The following is an 18,255-nucleotide window of genomic DNA, read 5'->3' as shown; positions in this document are numbered from 1 at the left end:
CCAGTCATCCAGTCAGTCAGTCAGTCAGCCAGCCAGTTAGTCAGTCAGTCAGTTGGACAGTCAGATCAGTCAGTCAGTCAATCACAGTCATACAGCCATCCAGTCATCCAAATTGTCATCCAGTCAGTCACAGCCATCCAGTCATCTAGTCATCCAGAAGTCATTCAGGCAGTCTGTCAGTCAGACAGTCATCCAGTAGGTCATCCAGTCAGTCAGTCAGTTGGACAGATGGATAAACAGTCAGTTGATTAGTCATCAATCACAGTCAGCCAGCCCTCCAGTCAGTCAGTCAGTCAATCAGTCATTCAGTCAATCAGCCAGACAGTCATCAATCAGTTGGTCAGTGAGCTCATTAGTTAGTTGACTACTTTGCCAGATTCATGATAGCCTGGTTAGCTGGCTAGTTAGTTAGCTGGTCAGTAAATGGGTCAGCTGACCAGGTACTCGTTCAGTTGGTCAGTCAGCCCATGGGCTGGTTGGCCTATCAAATATTGTCTTCATTAGTGAGACAGAAGTGGTTGAGCCGCCCCAAGGCAACTGATCATGGGGTGAACCTTGGAGCCACCATGACTGATCCTCCCCTGGAAACGGAGCTCAAACCAGTCCAGAGCCGGGGCTGCCCTTGTGCTTCTAACAACATCCTTATCCTCAAATGTGCATTAGGAAGTCACCAGGGTCATTTGAAGTCTGAAAGGGGAAAGGAGTGTGGACCAGAAAGAACAATTGTTCATTCCCAAGGAGGGCAGCAAAGAGAATGATCCCAGGGCCAGGATGCCTGCCAGGCCCTCCTCTTTGGAGCCTCAGATTCCATCCCTGATACCACATTTGAGCAAGGGCAGCAACAAGCTAGAATAAGCCCCAAGTGTATAGTGGTAAGGGGGCAGATGAGAGACCCTAGAGTCTCACTCCTTCACTTTAGAGTGGAAGACACTAAGCCCCAGAGAGTTGAAGTGATTTGTTCAAGGGGTTCAAGACTGTGAACAGTCCCAGGATCAAGCCATCCAAGGACTGGAGGAAAAAAATGGAGATGTCAGAAGGTCAACAAGCATTTATTAAGCACCTACTATGTACTCAGATGGGGCAGTATTAAGTGTTGAGATCTAATACAAGGCAAAAGCCCAGACTCTGTGGTCCCGAAGTTCACTAGGGGTGGATGCCAGGCATCTAGCCACAAATGCTTTAATATACATAACAGCTTAAGTGAAAGACAATCTCGGAGGGAAGGCAGGAGCAGGAAGATCATCAAAGACCTCCTGCAGGAGTGGATCCTGTAGTAAGCCACAAGGTTCATTCCAGTCATCCCTGACAAACAAGAAAGAAGGAGGAGCACTAACTTAAGAGGTGAGGGGCCTTTGGGGGGAAGAGGGCTTATCCTTCTCTGCTTGGCCCCAGTAGAGAGATCAAGATGACTCTTGAGAGTCAGGAGAACTCCTAACAATCAGAGCTATCAAAAAGTGGAAGGGGGCCCCTTGAAAAGTAAGGCATCTCCTCTCCCTGGAAGGGTCCCAGCTAGAAAACAATGAATGGGTTGGTTGTAGAGGGAGGTTGGAAAAGACATAGTGTCTTTTCCCGAGTTTCTTCTCAATACCTAGATTTTGATGGTTTGGAGAGTTCCTGCTTTAAATAGGTCATATAGCATTAACTCACCTCAGAAACTTTCCCTAGCTCTTTCCTCTGTAAGGAATAAGTCTCCTCTGTGAGGACCAGGGAAGCCAAGGCTTCCAGAGTTGGGAAGCAGTGAACCAGGTTTGGGCCACACCTACCAAGAAAGCTGGGAAGAGTCCCCCTAAATCCTCTACAATGTTTACAGGGGTTCAGACTACTATCATTTCCATTCCAGCAGGCCCTTAACCCAACACAAAAGGACCCAACTGCTGGTAAATAACCCATTATCCCCAATTCCAAATGGGGAATCCATCTTTCACTTGTCTCCACTCATCCTCTCTCTACTCCCTTGTCAATCCATTCATGAGTCATTCTACTGAACTCAATAAATATTTATTAGACCCCTAGTGTATTCAGGGACAATGCTCAAGGGAGTCACCAAGATTTTTGTACTGACCTCATGCATACCTGTTTTGTATTAGGGGCATTCCTGTATGTCTCATGTTCCTGTACCCATGTACTACTATTCATTTTATCTGTCCCTTCTGGACGTCTCAGATTTCAAATCTGTGTGATCCTAGATTCCTGAGGTGGAAGGAGAACAAGCCATCTAGTTCAATCCTTTTATTTTACAGAGAAGATATATGACTCCCAGCAAGATTAAGAGATCTGACCAGGGTCATGTGGCTAATAAATGTCCGAGGCAGGATTTGAACTCATATTTGAACCTAGCCCCTGCTACAGCATGTTGCCTCTGAGGGCTCCTGGACCACCAACCAGCTAGTGGGAAAGCGTGGTGGAAGGGGGAATTCCAAGCTCACATCTAGGCCAGCCAGGAACTCTCCCAATACTTTTCAGAATTTTAGTTATGAAATGGGCAGGGATTATGAAATATAATGTGGAAATCCTAGAAAGTATCTAAGAGCCACTGAGGCCCAAAGACACCTCCATCAGATCCATTCAGAATTGAAGACTACCTACCTCCATTTGAGAGCAGGTCTACTTTGCATAGAGGACGGACTCAGCCCAGTGAGGGTGGTCATTTTTTCAAACTCATTTTCCCTTGGAATGTGTTTCTTGGTTATTTTGATGGGTCATAGCTGTAAAACTGGAAGGGACTTGGAAGGAGTTGGAGTTAAAGATTTTCATTTCACAGATGAAGAAATGGAGCTACAATAAAAGTATTGTGTGGTACTGTTGACTCTGAGTCCAGGCCTATATCCGTTACACAAGGCAGGTATGTGACTAAGGAGGCGGGAGAGGAAAACTAGGCCCAGACCTTGCTTAAGAGAGACATTCTGACCTTTGTTGTTCATTCTTAGTTCTTAAAGAAACCAATGACATCAGGAGGAAGATGGCTTGACTTGTATATGAATTGTGTTTGAATGAGGCAAGGTTGTGTTAGGTTGTCAGTCTCACTCACTCCTTCAGAGTCATTGGAATCCAATGACAAGACATAGCTCAAGACGACTGGTGACCTCTGAGAACTAATCATACCTCCTCCTTTCATAGAGGAAAAAGTGAAGGTCTGGAGAAAGTGAGCCCTACCCAAGAAAACAGAGGTGAGATTCAAAGCCAAGAGATTCTTTGACTACAGTTTTCCCTGAACCACAGTAACTTCCACGCACCTTCCTTTGATCTCCTTCACATACTTATTTTATAGATGAGCAAACTGAAAGAAGAGAAGCCAAGTCATTTGCCAAGGTCTCATACTCTGGGTCATGACTGAGACAAGAGTAGAATCTAGAATGATTGAATTTCAAAGGGGTCAGAGACCTTAAGAGCCATGGAGCCTAGCCTGGAGAAGAGAAACGCTCTCTAATATCCTTGACAAGGAGTTGACTGAAGTTAGTCCTTTGTTCTCAAAGAGGACCAAGATATCAAGGGAAGTGATGTCAAGATAAGCACATGAATTGGATTTGAGTGAAGGTGAGGCTGTGCTAAGTCACCAGCCTCACTTTCTCTCCCACTCCGGGTCCAGTAGCCAGATATGAATCAGGACTACTGGAGATATCCCTGGATGCGAAGCCATCAGGATTAAATGACTTGCCCAAAGTGACTTGCTAGTGTCAAGTGCCTGCAGCTGGATTTGAACTCCTGTCCTCCCAATTCCAAGACCAGTGCTCTATTCACTGCACCATCAAGGAGTAATCAAACAGGATAGGATGGGAAGGGAAGGAAGGCAAGGAAAGGAAGGAATCAATGAAGCATTTCAAAGTATACTTATAGAGGAGAACAAAAAAAAAACACAGAAAAGTCTTGAAAGTTACATTTGTTCTTGTGAGTTGAAAGGAAAAGAAAGATGTTCCGTAATAGGGACAGCTAAGTGGTACAGTTGATAAGAGCACCGCCCTGGAGTCAGGAGGACCTGAGTTCAAATGTGGCCTCAGACACTTAATAATTACCTAACTGTGTGATCTTTTTTTTTTTTTAAGATTTTTCAAGGCAATGGGTTTAAGTGGCTTGCCCAAGGCCACACAGCTAGGTAATTATTAAGTGTCTGAGGCTGGATTTGAACTCGGGTACTCTTGACTCCAAGGCCAATGCTCTATTCACTGTGCCACCTAGCCACCCTAACTGTGTGATCTTGGGAAAGTCACTTTAACCGAAAAGATGTTACATAATGGAAATTCATAGTCTCACTTTTTTCCTCTTTTTTTTATATTCTACTTTCTACATGGAAATCATCAAATTTTATGTTTAAATTCAGAATAGATAATTTTAAATAAAAAAGTAACTAACCCAATTTCTACTGCAGGTCTCATAGTTGAAAGGTGCTTAATGCTCAAGTCCCATTTTTATAAATAAAGAAACATAAATGCAGAGATAAAAGTAGACCTTCCCAAGGTCACAATTAAATATCCTTGCCAGGGGCGGCTAGGTGGCGTAGTGGATAAAACACCGGCCTTGGAGTCAGGAGTACCCGGGTTCAAATCCGGTCTCAGACATTTAATAATTACCTAGCTGTGTGGCTTTGGGCAAGATACTTAACCCCATTTGCCTTGCAAAAACCTAAGAAACAAATCCTTGCCAGGATTCAAAGTCACTATCTCCTGGGGTGGACCATTCCACATTGGGATGGCTCTGATCCTTCCAATGTAAGTTTTTTGTTGTATGGAGCCTTACTTTGGCTGGACCTTCCATAAGACATAAACCATAAATCATCAACCCAATCCTTGAGAAAATGAATATAGCACATCATCTATTAATTCCCTACCCAGGGTCCCTTTCAGTCTCTACTAGCTGGTCCTAGACATGAGACTCTGCTTGAGACTTCACATTCCATCCAGTCACCCAGCTGTGCCATCTCATCATCCACTTGTCAAGGGGTAGATACCAGCTCCACCCCTTCCTACTTCCAGAAAAAAATGTTCCCTTTTCTGGTCATGATTCCTCTATAAAATATCCTTTCCAATTAGAAGATAAGCAACATGAGTACAAGGAAATAAATTTAAAGAAGAAACAAATTTGAATATTTTGCACCCCAGTATTTTTAGCACAGTATAATAATTAATTAATTTTTTTTCATTCATTCAATCCCTGAATGTTAGATACAGCTATTCCCCTTGTTATTGTGGAGTCATTTTTGTTTGACTCTTCTTGACTTCATTTGGGAATGGTTTGGCATTTCTTTCTCCAGCTCATTCTACAAATGAGGAAACTGAGGCAAACAGGGTGAAGTGACTTGCCCAGGGTCACAGAGCAAATAGGTATATGATGTCCTCCTGAGTTCAGGTCCAGGGCTGAATCCACTGTAATAGAGAATAAAAGAAAATTGACATTCCAGTTTATTCAGATTATAAGTATAAAGAGTTATCACAAAATGAGATTATTCCTAGAAGCTAGGCAAGAACAATTTTTCAACACCTATTGTGTGCTATGGACTGAGGACTCAAAGAAAGTCTTTGTCCAGGAGGAGTTTCCACCCTCATCACTGGATTGTGGAGTACACCTAGGGAAGTAAGGTGTAAGAAGACTGGAAAGGTAGGAAGGGACCAGTTAGAAAAGGAAATGTATCTTCCTTTATATTCATACCTCCCCATAGCTCTGATTCTTCATTGACTTTACACCTTCAATGTTGTACCTACCACCTCCTTAATTCCTTCCTCACCTTCTCTCTTCATTTCATTCTTCCCACCCTAGGCCCTGCTGAGTCCCGCCTCCCCAGTCAGATTCCAGGATACTCACAATTAGAAGCTTGTCAAATAGGTGCTCAAACGTTAACAAAAGCATCTGGAAAGTGTCTGAGATGGCAGAACTCACCCACTGTCAAGCTCTCATCCCTTTGTCTTCCATGCTGAGGTTGTTCCTTATGCACAGTCTGAATGTTTGAGGGTCTGGAGAATTACTTTGAAGTCAACTAATTTGCAACAGATTGTCTCTTAAAAAAGAAAAAGAAAAGTCAGAAAAATAGGGAAGTTAAGAATAAAAGGCACAAGATGTGGGGGGAGAAATGAAAAGAAAACTCAGCAAAAGAAGTCAGGAGAGGGATAGCTAGGTGGCGAAGTGGATAGAGCACTGGTCCTGGAGTTCAGGAGGATCTGAGTTCAAATCCAGCCTCAGACACTTAATGACCTAGCTGTGAGTCCTTGGACAAGTCACTTAACCCCGTTGCCTTGTAAAAACTTAAGGAAAAAAGTCAGAAGGCTAGTAGAAAAGATTTGAGTGTGTAGATTTGGTCTGAGAAGTTTGAATCATCCAATTACAAATTCTGAGATCCTAAGAGAACTGGTCTTAGAGAATGAAAGTATCTCCTTGAGGAAGGTGGACACCTGGGTTCTCTCTGAGATCCTTATTTCTGAACCCTGGCTCTCCTGCCTCATCCCCAGGCTTGCCTCCTTCCCTTTGGTTATGCTATGTCTAAGATGCTGCCCTACTGATGCCAGTGAGATAGGAGACTCCCTTCTCAGTCTCACCCTTTCCTCCATAAGTAGGGGCAGTCTTTGTCCCTCACGCCTCACACAGTTGTTTGAAGGCAACACTTAAACCTCAGAAAAAAGGACTAGAGAAAGTCAAGGATTCTAGAAGGAAACATGGAAGTCAGCTGGTTCAGGGGTCTACACCCAGGGTCCTTGAATCTCCAAAGGGTTCATAGAAAGAATTCAATGGGATTATGAACTTGGGTGGTGAAAAAATTGCATCTTTATTTTCAGTAACTTTTCATTGAAATATTCCCTTCAGTTATGAATGTAGAAACAAATAATGGTATCCCCAGACTGCCAAAGGGTTCCGTGATACAAGAAAGGTCATTTGGAGCTCAATCTCTTTGGTTTACAGAGGAGGAAACCAAGGAAACCAAGGCCCAGAGAAGTTAAGGGACTTAAGTCACTGTCAGTCTTAGTTTTCTCCTCTGTAAACAGGGGAGTGATAACAGCTCCTGCTTCCCAGGGTCTCTCTAAGGATAATAGGACATAACAAATAGAAAATACTTTACAAACCTTAGAGACTTCATAAGTGCTAGCCATTGTGATGATGGTGGTAGAAGGATTGGTGGAGGGGGCGGAGGAGGAAGAAGATGAAGAAGAAGAGGAGGAGGATTAGAAGAAGAAGAAGAAAAGAACAAGAAAGAGGAGAAGGAGGAGAAGGGGATGGAGAGGAGGAGGAAGAGAAGAGAAGAGAAGAAGAAGGAGGAAGAGAAGAGAAGAGAAGAGAAGAGAAGAGAAGAGAAGAGAAGAGAAGAGAAGAGAAGAGAAGAGAAGAGAAGAGAAGAGAAGAGAAGAGAAGAGAAGAGAAGAGAAGAGAAGAGAAGAGAAGAGAAGAGAAGAGAAGAATGTTGCCGAGAATGAGAGATGATGCAGCTTCCATCTATAATTCTGGATCCTCCCCTTTGCTTTTCTCTCCTCCCCTCTCCACCCCCCCCCCCCATCACCCTGCAGGTCTCCTCTCCCATGCTCTGGTGACCTTAGCCCTGCCAAGCAGAAGAGAGGGAGGGAGGGAGGAATTTTAGGAAGATGAGAAAGGGCGGGAAAGGAGAGCATATAAGGGGTGGAGGAGAGCCAGCTCCTGCAGCCTGAGCTAAACCAAAGTTGACCCAGCTCAGGAGGATGGGAGAGTTCCAGCTTAGTCTCGTGCTGGTGGTCTGGGGGACAGCGGTGGCTGCAGTACCTCTGGTCATGCCCTCTTCACCTTCTCCTCTGGCGTACATGCTGAAGCTCTACCACGGTCACCAATCCCGTGCCCATATTGTCCGCAGCTTACCGGCTCAAGGTAAAAGCGAGGAACCCAGGCAGAATGGCATGGGTTGGCTAACCTTAGTGAGGGCAGGGTCCTGGGGGGGGTGTTCAGCATTAGAGGGATCTCCCAGGATTTTGGGGGGTGACTCTGAAATGACATGCATCAGCATCCTTGGCATCTCTGATATGGGGGTGCTTGTTTAAGGAGTGTAGGGTCCTAGAGTCTGATGGCAGCCTTGAGCATCAGGTGGCATAAAGAAAAGGGTCTTGAAGAGCCTGGGCACTTGGAGGTGTCTTTTTCAAGGATGTCTCAGGAATGGGGATGGATGTCTTGGAGTTGGAGGGCTTCTGAGTATCAAGGTATCCCAGGATTTAGAATGATCCAGCATTGAGAGCTCAGAAATTTGGGAATGTTTCTTTGGGGGTGCCTAGGTTTCTGGGGGATCCTGGGGACAGGAGTGATCCTTGGACAAGGGTGTTGCACTGATAGGGGATAAATTCAATGACATAGGATTAGGACTCTCCTCAGATTTGTGGTGAATATTCTAGGGGTGTTGCACAATTTGGGGAACGTTATAAATTGGGAGCATCACTGGAGTGATGTCCAAGGTTTGAAATGTCCAAGGTTTGAAGTGAAGCATGGCAGGGGATCAGGGGTCAGGTCCTCACAGAAGAGCATACCCCAGATAGGCCACCTCCTGCCACCTCTGCTTGCCAGCTCAAGGTAAAGACAGGGAACCCAGACAAGGTGGCATGGGCTGAGTTAACCTTAGTGAGGGCAGAGTCCTGGGGCGGGGGGGTCCATTGACAGGTACCCAGGGAGAAAGTGATGGCTGAAGGCAGGAATCCAGGACTCACACCATGCCCACAGTCCAGGATCCCCTAAAGTTATTTCAGTCCTAAGATCCCAATCCACATCCTGCCGCCACTGGGGGCGGGGCACTGCCCATTACTGTCCAAAGGCCCTTCCTTCCCCCCCTGACTTTCTCTTTGGCCAGACACAATCCACATCCTCTAATCTGAGAGATAGCAATACCTCCTGTCACGGCCCCCAGCTTGGCTCTTTGTAAGGGAGGGTTGGAAAGGGGGAGGTGGAGAAGGTGAGAAAAACTCGTTTCCTCTCCCCAGTCATCCTGCTCCCTGGGTCGGAGAATGCCAGGATCTTTTCCTAAGGTCATCTGTATTTGGCAACCAATACAGGGGAAGAGTTCAGGGATATGGGGGGGCGGGGGGGAGAACAAAAACCACTATTCCCTTTGGAAAACTTGGAGTCAGTTCAACTGTGACCTGGGCTAGTCCTTCTGTCCCAACCCATGAGGCCAACTGCCCCATCTGTACCCAGGGAACCTTTTTGCCAGCCTTTTCTATAGACCCTCAGGAGCTGGGAGAAGGGGGTTCAGGAAGGCTGGGAACCCATCTCTAAGTTGCTGTTTGATCTTGGGGTAAGACATTTGACCCCCACTGGGACTTGAACTGTAAAACTAAGGGGTTGGACTAGAATGGCATTTCCAAGCAGTTTTCTGACTCCACACACACCATATATGTATGCATGTATGTGAACATATATGCATAGTAACATAAAATTTCACTCACACACAGAGTCAACCTTGGGAGGCTATGTGGTATGACAGAAAATCTATTGGCTCTGGAACTGATAACTTGGGTGTGCTGCTTATCACCCTGGGTCTCAGTTTTCTCACCTGTAAAACATGGAGGTAGGACAAGCTGATCCTTTCCAGCCCCGATGATTCCAAATTCTACTACAGCCAACTCTGAATTAGCATTAGTTCATGGCCAGTCAAGTCATTTCATGCCCATGAAGTGGCAGACAGTAGGCAACCCGCTGGAAGCTGAGGTTCCAATCACTATGAATGGCATTGGGTGAGGAGTTAAACAGAGATCCCTCTGATGCCCTTCTCTGAGCCTGCCTTCTCCCTCCTTTGTAAAATTGCTTCCTTCCTTTTTTGAGAGGTGGGGGCATTGCTGTCAGATGTACTGCACCACTGTCAGATGTGGTGTGTCAATTTTGCTTCCCATTTTATTCCTTTGTTACAAAGAAAAGCTTATTGGGTAGGGGCAGAGGTGGAGATTTCTGGAAATAAATGGTGAAAAATAAAAGGCATCAAAATAACTTTAAAAAAAGAAACAGAAAGGAAAAAAATACAGGCATTGCACTGGACTCTACAATCCTTTTCAATTCTGAAAGTCTATCTATCTAATCTATCTTCTAATATATCCTCTTAGAACTCTCAAATTCTATGACTATCTAATTCATCTAATTTCACTAATAACTTTATCACCCTTAGGAAGCACCTTCTCCCCAGGTACTTAAATCATTATCACTCCTGGAGGTGCTAATAAGGAGGGAATGAGATTAAGTGAAAGGGGAATTCTAAGTAGGGATGGGGTTGAGGAGAGGAAGAGCAGCTGTGGGTCAGTAGAATGATAGGGAAAGAATTCAGGCTTCCCAATTTCCCTAACCAATTTATCTCAGACCCTGAGGACTTGTCTCATATTCTTTCATCTGGGGATGGGCTGCTGGGATTTCTTCTGATGAGGGAGTGTCCCAAGCAGGAGGCAATTCCTTTCCATCCTGCACCCAGCTTAAGGACAATGCCAGTGACTTGGATGCAAAGTCTTGACTATGGTGTCTCCGAAAGATTGGGAACGAAGAGTCCTTGGTTCAAATCCAGTTTGAATTTCCAGTTTGAAAAAGAAAAAAGGTGGGGTGGCTAGGTGGCACAGTGGATAGATCACCCTGGAGTCGGGAGGACCTGGGTTCAAATTCGGTTTCAGACACTTAATAATTACCTAGTCATGTGGCCTTGCGCAAGCCACTTAACCCCGTTTGCCTTGCAAAAACAAAACAAAACAAAACAAAAAAAAATCAGTCAGAAAAAGAAAAATGTGCAGAGATTATAACCTGAGCTCACCTTGCAGTTCTAGCCTTCTATGAAATATAATCTGGGTAATAGTTAATATGTGTTTAGGGCTTGGTTTAACAGAGTCCTCCATTTGATCCTCCGACAACTCAGAGGTAGCTGCTATCTTGGACCCCATCTTATAGACATGGAACTGGAGTTGTCACTTGATGGGGGGGGCAGTCTGAGGCAGAACTGAAGCCCAAATTGTACCAACTCACATGGGGTTCAGAGTTCTGAAATATTTTTCTATCATTTTAAGAGCTACAAAATCTGTTCACCAAGACGGAGAGGCAGTCCAGTGGAGTGACTATATCATTGCAAAGATAGTCACCTAGGCTACCTATATGGCTGGACAAAGCATTTCATCTTTCAGGTATATTTCCCCATTTGTAAAAATGTAAAAGGTGTTGGAGAGGCTGGTGGATTCTCCAGCTCTGAATCTATGAACCCTATATAGGTAATGCAAGCATTATCATCTTTATTTTAAAAAGGAAGAAACTGAGGCAGAGAGGAGCTATGACTTGCCTTCAATGATCCGACATTTCAAACTGGAGTTCTTCCAACTCCGCAACCAAATGTGGCTTTTCCCCAATAAGGGGCAGGGGATTATAGTACCACTGCCCCTTTACACACCTGGTTATACTATCTGCAATGAATAAAGGCGTGTCCGTGGGCTCTTCAGCCTTCCTCCTTCAATCTGGAGGAGACCTCCCCCCTCACCGCATCCCCTTCTCTCTGCTTTTCTGCCTAGATGTGGCCATGGTGGGCCAGCACTGGACTTTTGCCTTCGATTTCTCCTTCTTGAACCAAGATGAGGAGTTGGAGACAGCCGAACTTCGAATCCAGCTCTCCCCCTTGGCAGAGGCTCCTGCCGAGGCTCCCATCCTCCTGGAGGTCTTTCACCAGCCAAGGTGGGAGGATGAGAACGACCCCTCCCTCTGCCTGGAGCGCCGTCGGCTGGCATTGTTTGTGGTCACCGCCTCCCAGGTCACCTTCTCCCCGGACGGCATGGTTCTGGAGGTGAGCGAAGCCCTGGCCCAGGGGCTCAGGCCCCTGAGCGGCCCTCCCATGGAAGGGACAGACGGACCAAGCCCGGAGTGCCAGCGCCGGGCCCCGAACCCGCCTGTCTCCGACGTTCAGCTCATGCTCTACTCCAAGGAGGCCAGGCGCCTGGGGAGCTCCACGTTGCTGTGGGAGGCCGAGAGCTCGTGGAGGGCCCGGGAGGGCAGGGTCTCCCAGGAAAGGACCAAGAAGTTCCCCCGACGCCGGAACGGGGTGGAGAACCGGCAGTGCAGGAAGGTCACCTTCCAAGTGGACTTCAACCAGCTGGGCTGGGGCTCCTGGATCATCTACCCCAAACAATATGAAGCCTTCCGCTGCGAGGGAGAGTGTCCCAACCCCATGGAGGAGAGGTTTCAGCCCACCAACCACGCCTACATTCAGGTAAACCTGAGAGTGTGAGTGTCTGGAGTGAGATGGAGAGGAGAAGAGTAAGAAGTCCTTGGGAGGAGGGGGTTTCTAGGGGGAATAGCCCCAAGGAGAGTGGGTATGCAGTGGAGTGAGATGGGGGGGCACAAATGAAAGTAAGAAATCCTGGGGGTTCTAGGGGGAATAACCCCAAAGAGATAGTGTATAGAGTGGAGTGAGTTGGGGGAGGGAATGAAAGTAAGAAAACCTGGGGGGGGGGGGCGGGGTTCTAGGTGGAATAACTCCAAAGAAGAGGGTTACAGTGGAGTGAGAAATTCTGGGAGAGTTCTGGGTGGAACAGTCCCAAAGAGAGTATGTGGGGAGAGGCTAGTGGCAGTGGATAGAGCACCGGCCCTGGAGTCAGGAGGGCCTGAGTTCAAATCTGACCTCAGACACTTACTAATTACCTAGCTATGTGGCCTTGGGCAAGTCACTTAACCCCATTTGCCTTGCAAAAAAATTTTTTTTAAAAAGAGAATATGTGAATGGGGTGAGATGGGAGGGGGGAGGGAATGAAATAAGAAAGGGGGGCAGCTAAGTGGCACTGGATAGAGCACCTGCCCTGGAGTCAGAAGGATCTGAGTTCAAATTCAACCTCAGACACTTAATAATTACCTAGCTGTGTGACCCTGGGCAAGTCACAACTCCATTGCCTTAAATAAATTTAAAAAAAAAAGAAATGGGGGGAATATTTCTGAGTGGGAGGCCATTGTTTGAGACCACAATCATTCCTTTTCCTTCTTAAATTGGGGATTATCAGTCCTTGAGTTCTAAATAGTTAATAGAGCTGATCAATGGCCATCCCCCCCCCCAATATCTAAATTATCGTGAGGAGAGAACAGAAAAGAGTAGGTAAAGAAATGTTAAGAAAGATGGACCGAGGGGACAAAAGTTTTTGCTTGTTTTTAGTTTTCAGTTGTGTCCAACTGCAATTCCTTTGGGGGTTTCTTGACAAGAATATAGGCAAACAAGGTTAAATGACTTGCCCAGAGTAATACAGTTAGTAAGTGTCTGGGCCACATATGAACTCAGGTCCTCCTGAACTCCAGGCCTACCTGGGGACTCTGTTTACTGTGCCACCTAGCTGCCCCATGAATATGATCAGGTCAAATGGGACCACTCATTTTTATAGTGCATTAACATTTCCATACAAAGTGCTGTCAAACAACAACTTAATGAGGCAGATAAGAGGGAGCATTCTTTATCCTATATAAGAGATTAGGAAACTCATACTCAAGGGGCAGCTAGGCGGCCCAGTGGATAGAGCACCAGCCCTTGAGCCAGGAGGATCTAAGTTCAAATCCTTCCTCAGACACTTAATAATTACCTAGCTGTGTGACCTTGGGTAAGTCACTTAACCCCATTGCCTTATATAAATAAAATTTAAAAAAAAAAAGAAATTCATACTCAGACAATGTCCAAGGTCACACAATTCAACAAATGTTAACTTGGGGCACTAAAAGTTTAAGTGACCTAGGAATCACTCACCCGGCTTACATAGCTAGTCTGTGCAAGATTGACTGAGGCAGGCCCACAATTCACACTGCTTCCCTTTCCTCATTAATTTTTGGGGATGAAATTACTGTTAAAATTTGCCTCAAAGGGTTGTTGGGGTGATGACCCAAAGGGAAATTGCCATTCAGTAGACTGGTTGGGTTTATCTATAGGCTGGATGGAACTCCTTTCCCATTCCACCTCCCCAAATAGCAACTAGGTGGTGCAGTGAATAGAGCACTGGTCCTGAGTCAGGAGGACAGGAGTTTGAATCCAGCCTCAGACAACTGACACTTTCTGGCTATGTGACCTTGACCAAGTCACTTAATCCTGATTACCTCTCCTCCAGGGCATGTCCAGTCACCTTGAGTCATATCTGGCTCTGGAGGAGAAAGTGAGGCTGTGACTTAATACAACACCCCCTTCCCCTCTCTCAAATCCAATTCTCCTGCTTGTCATGGCCTCACCTCCCTGGTGTCATGGCCGTCTTCAAGAACCAAGTACAAAACAACACCTCCCCAAATGGACGGATAATTGATATTCCCCTTCCCAGGGAAATGCAAACCCCATCACAAGCATTTTTGGCAATGTGGAATAATGAAGAGAAAACTAGCTAACCTCAGGAAGACCACTGACACATGCTGGCTGTGTGACCCTAGTCAAGTCCCCACTTACGGTTCAGGGTAATCTGATAAGACTGTAAGATGCAGAAATGGTACTGATATGTGTTATTAGAAAGGAGCTTTTCTCAATTGGGAATCCCTTATCTGGATGAAATCAAAGATCCAAACCCTGTCCCTAGTTCTGATCACATCAGAAATTGTTTGGGATAAACAAGTCCCTTCCAGTTCTGATATCCATCAAACTTATCAATACAATTTAAGTTATTTTAAAAAACTGAAAACCAAAGTCCACAGGCTTTGAAAACATATTAGTTCCTTCTTAGTAAAATGGAAGTATTCTGATCTTTGAGTATCTGGTGCCAATCTGAATGGGTCGATATTCTCCTGAAATCTAGATGGTTGCCCCCTTCCTGCTTCTGCAAGTGACATCTGGTAGCTTTACCTGCTTCTATACTTCTCATTTGGGTTTATTTGGTCTAATGTAATGATTACTATTACCCACCTTCTCCATATTCTGTCTTACCTCCCATGAAACCAATATATAATTCTGACCTGTCCTGCCTTCCTCTCCCTCTACAGAGTTTACTGAAGTTCTACCAGCCCCATCTAGTGCCATCCACGTGCTGTGCTCCTGTGAAGACCAAGGCCCTCAGCATGTTGTATTTGGAGAATGGCAAAGTCTTGCTGGATCATCACAAGGACATGATAGTAGAGGAGTGTGGGTGCCAATGAAAAGACCATGCAGAGACATTATGTTTATAAGGCAGTTCAATTCAAATCCCAACTCTCTGCTCTTGGTGGGGTTCAGCTGAGTTGCAGAGATGGCCAGGTGGGAAGAAGTAGCACAAAAAGAATTCAATGCCCACCAGAGTTGAGATGATTTGAATCTGGCTTAAGAGACAATGTTTGGAGGGAGAGAATGGAACGTTTAAGTTCCAGCTTCTTAGTAAAATGGAACTGTTCTGATCTTTGAGGCTGGTACCCCAGAATGATGCTACAGCAGGCAGGTGTGTGAGCAGAAGCTGGTCTCTGCTACTGAACTGTATATATTATATATCAATAAAATTATTGCATTTTTCCCAGGTGGCTTTGGCATTTAAAGGAAAGGAAGTTTTCTAGGAAGTTTGGGTATCTCAGGAGACTTTGGAAGAAATCCGAGTCCTGTCACTAACTTCATCGTGTGGGGTTACTTGAGAAACAAAATCCATACCTATACAAAGCTAACAGTCTAAGTATTTCTTACTGTATCCTGTAAGTTTGTTTCCTAAGTTTCCTAGCTGGTAGAAGTCAAACAACCCTGGCCTGAGGTTCTGATGTCCTAGGTTCAATCAGCTCTGATACTTACTAGCCACATTTTCCCTATAGGCCTCAATTTTCTCATTTATAAAATGATAGGGCTAGATCATACTATTTCCCAGGTCTTTTCTGGTACTGTGGCCTAAAGAAGTGACGTTTGTAATGCAGGGCTGAAAAGGACCTAATGGGCCAAGGAATATAACCCCTTCTTTTTAACTTTGTGGATGGAAATGGAGGCCTAGAGAGGTTAGATGATTTGCCCCATGTTATAGAGCTAAAAGGAAAAAAAGGTGCAATGTGAACTTTTAGCACCAGTGGAGCTAGAATGGGCAACTTGCCTTGTGAGTTGAAGGTAGCCTACATTCCTAAGACCTTAAAGATTTACAAACTGCTCTTTTCTCATATCCTTTGAGGTACACACACACACACACACATATGTATACAGATCAAGCATTTTCCCCATTTTACAGATGAAGAAACAGAGGTGAAGGGTAATATTGCCAATAAGTGGTACAATCAATAATTGCCCCAGACCTCCTGACTTCCCAAGGTCAAGTCTCTTTCCACTATATAAGTTTTATTTTATCTTTTTCCTGGGTCCTTCAACCTTATTCTGTTCTTTTCCACTGCTTCCCATGGGAGGTATGTTTGTAAAAGCAAACCCTAGGTCCTGCCTCTCCCTTAGTCCCATTGCCAGATCATGGTTGGTCTCAGTTTGGACCAACTTCATGAAACCACAGTTGAACTCTCTCACATTGGCACCATATGGTAGTGGCTCCAACACTTCCACCAGACTCCCACCCCAACCCTTCTACTAGCTCCATGGAAGGGCAGCTGCTCCTCCTGGGGGGGGGGGTAACTAAATCCCATAAACCCTTTGTGTGAGGGTCCAGGACCTTCAATTAAATCTAACTGCAGGGGAGGCTGGGTGGTGCATGGGATGGTGCATAGTGGATAGAGCACCGGCCCTGGAGTCAGGAGTATCCAAGTTCAAATCCAGCCTCAGACACTTAATAATGACCTAGCTGTGTGGTCTTGGGGCAAGCCATTTAACCCCATTTGCCTTGCAAAAACCTAAAAGAAAAAAAAATCTAACCACAGAATAATTTCCCCTGGGGTGTTCAAGAGGCCAGCTTAATTAGGTGTCAGCCCCAGTGGGAATGATCTGGAGGACAGCAACCCTAGCTAAGTAGGGCCTAGAAGGAGATTGGATTTTCATCTGTCTGGCTGGAGGGAAACTCAATACCCCAGTCATAAGCAGATCTGATGTAGTCAGCTTCCACCTGGACTAGATGGAGATGGAGGCCAAGGCCAGAGAAGATTTTGTATCTGATACCACTCAGCTCATAGGTCAGCCTTCGTCTCTGCTTTGGCCTGGCCTGCTGTCAAGAATGCAGGTATCTGGATTATTCTCATAAATAAGAGCCCAAATTATGCATTTGAACTCATTCCCAGCACTCAAATGAAATAATGGGGTTGAGAAGGAAACTCACCCCAAAAGGTTTCACTACTCACAGCGCTTCCAGAGAAGTACACTGTGCGAGAGGATAATTTAGCAGCAGCTGAGGGTCTAGAACAGAGGAAGTTAAAGGTCAGTCTATTTGTAGCCACACTGAACAGTTCTGACGGCACATCTACTCTTTAGGGAAACTTAGGAGATAGACTTTCATAAAAAACTGAAACCCTAGCTGAAGATGACACCACCTAAGCTGTCTGGTAGACTCACCCTTGAAGTGGGTCATGTCCTGCTCTTGGGTGAGATGGTCAGAGAGGGAGCCCAGACATCAAGAATCCTCTTCCCAGCAAAGCTGTCCTAGTTCTTCTCAGGTTCTTTCTCAAAGGAGCTGTAATGGGTGCTAAGGGTCTGCCTCAAAGAGCCATTTCGTGTCTTACCTGGGCAGCAAAAGGGCCACTGGACATAGAGCAAGGCCAAGACTGGCTAGTGATTAGCAGCTAGCAGAGTCCTAGAGGCAATCAGCTACAATCTTGGTTCCAAGCACCACCGGTGGAGCCAAGCAATCTCACGGAGTGCTTGTTGGCAAGCCTGCAACATGCACATGGGAAGAAGGCAAGAAAGAGAATGGGACCAAAAAGGCATAGAGAAGGGGTACCCAAGGTGAGGAGCGATAAAATTCCATTCTGCCCCAAGGCCCCAGGTAATGCTACTCCTCTAGAATGCTCCTGCTGGACATCTAACAATCTGACACTGGGGGTTGTAAACTTCAATGAGGTAATGACAGAGGATATCAGTTATCAGGAAAGCATTTGCTCCACCCACCAGGTTGGCAGCCTGAGAAATGTGGAGGATCTGAGGTCAAATCCCACCTTTACCACTGTGTGATTTGGGGGAAATTAGTATAAGAGATGAGATAAAAAATGTCAAAGGTTCCTTTTCTGGCTCTAAATCATTGGTGCAAAATTTAATGATTATTTCCGTAGTAGTTATAAGGTTTACAAAGCACTTGATGACCAAGCCTAAGAAATTGGTAGTGCCAGAAATAGCTTCATTTCCAGGAAGGGGCCAGAGGTTCCTAGAAGCAAAAATAAATAGCCTTGTGGTAGGGCCCAGATTCAAACCCAGGTCTCCAGAGTCCAAAGTCCAATGCACCAATGCACCATCTGCTTGCTGAGCTTCACAGTAGGGTGGGAACAAAGATCTGAAACCCCTCTCCA

The 18,255-nt window shown here is 45.5% G+C and overlaps 1 protein-coding gene across 1 annotated transcript; it reads left to right on the top strand.

The window, feature by feature from the left end:
• The first annotated feature begins 7,649 nt into the window (after positions 1-7,649).
• Positions 7,650-15,018, top strand: NODAL (nodal growth differentiation factor). The gene is made up of 3 exons (XM_074236165.1): positions 7,650-7,812; positions 11,454-12,145; positions 14,866-15,018. Exons 1-3 carry the CDS (start codon positions 7,650-7,652, stop codon positions 15,016-15,018), a joined length of 1,008 nt encoding a protein of 335 aa, XP_074092266.1.
• Positions 15,019-18,255: the final 3,237 nt, after the last annotated feature.

The sequence above is a fragment of the Macrotis lagotis genome, chromosome 4, assembly GCF_037893015.1.
Source record: "Macrotis lagotis isolate mMagLag1 chromosome 4, bilby.v1.9.chrom.fasta, whole genome shotgun sequence".
In the NCBI taxonomy this organism is placed as follows: Eukaryota; Metazoa; Chordata; class Mammalia; order Peramelemorphia; family Peramelidae; genus Macrotis; species Macrotis lagotis.
This window is presented reverse-complemented; position numbering and strand designations above follow the sequence as displayed.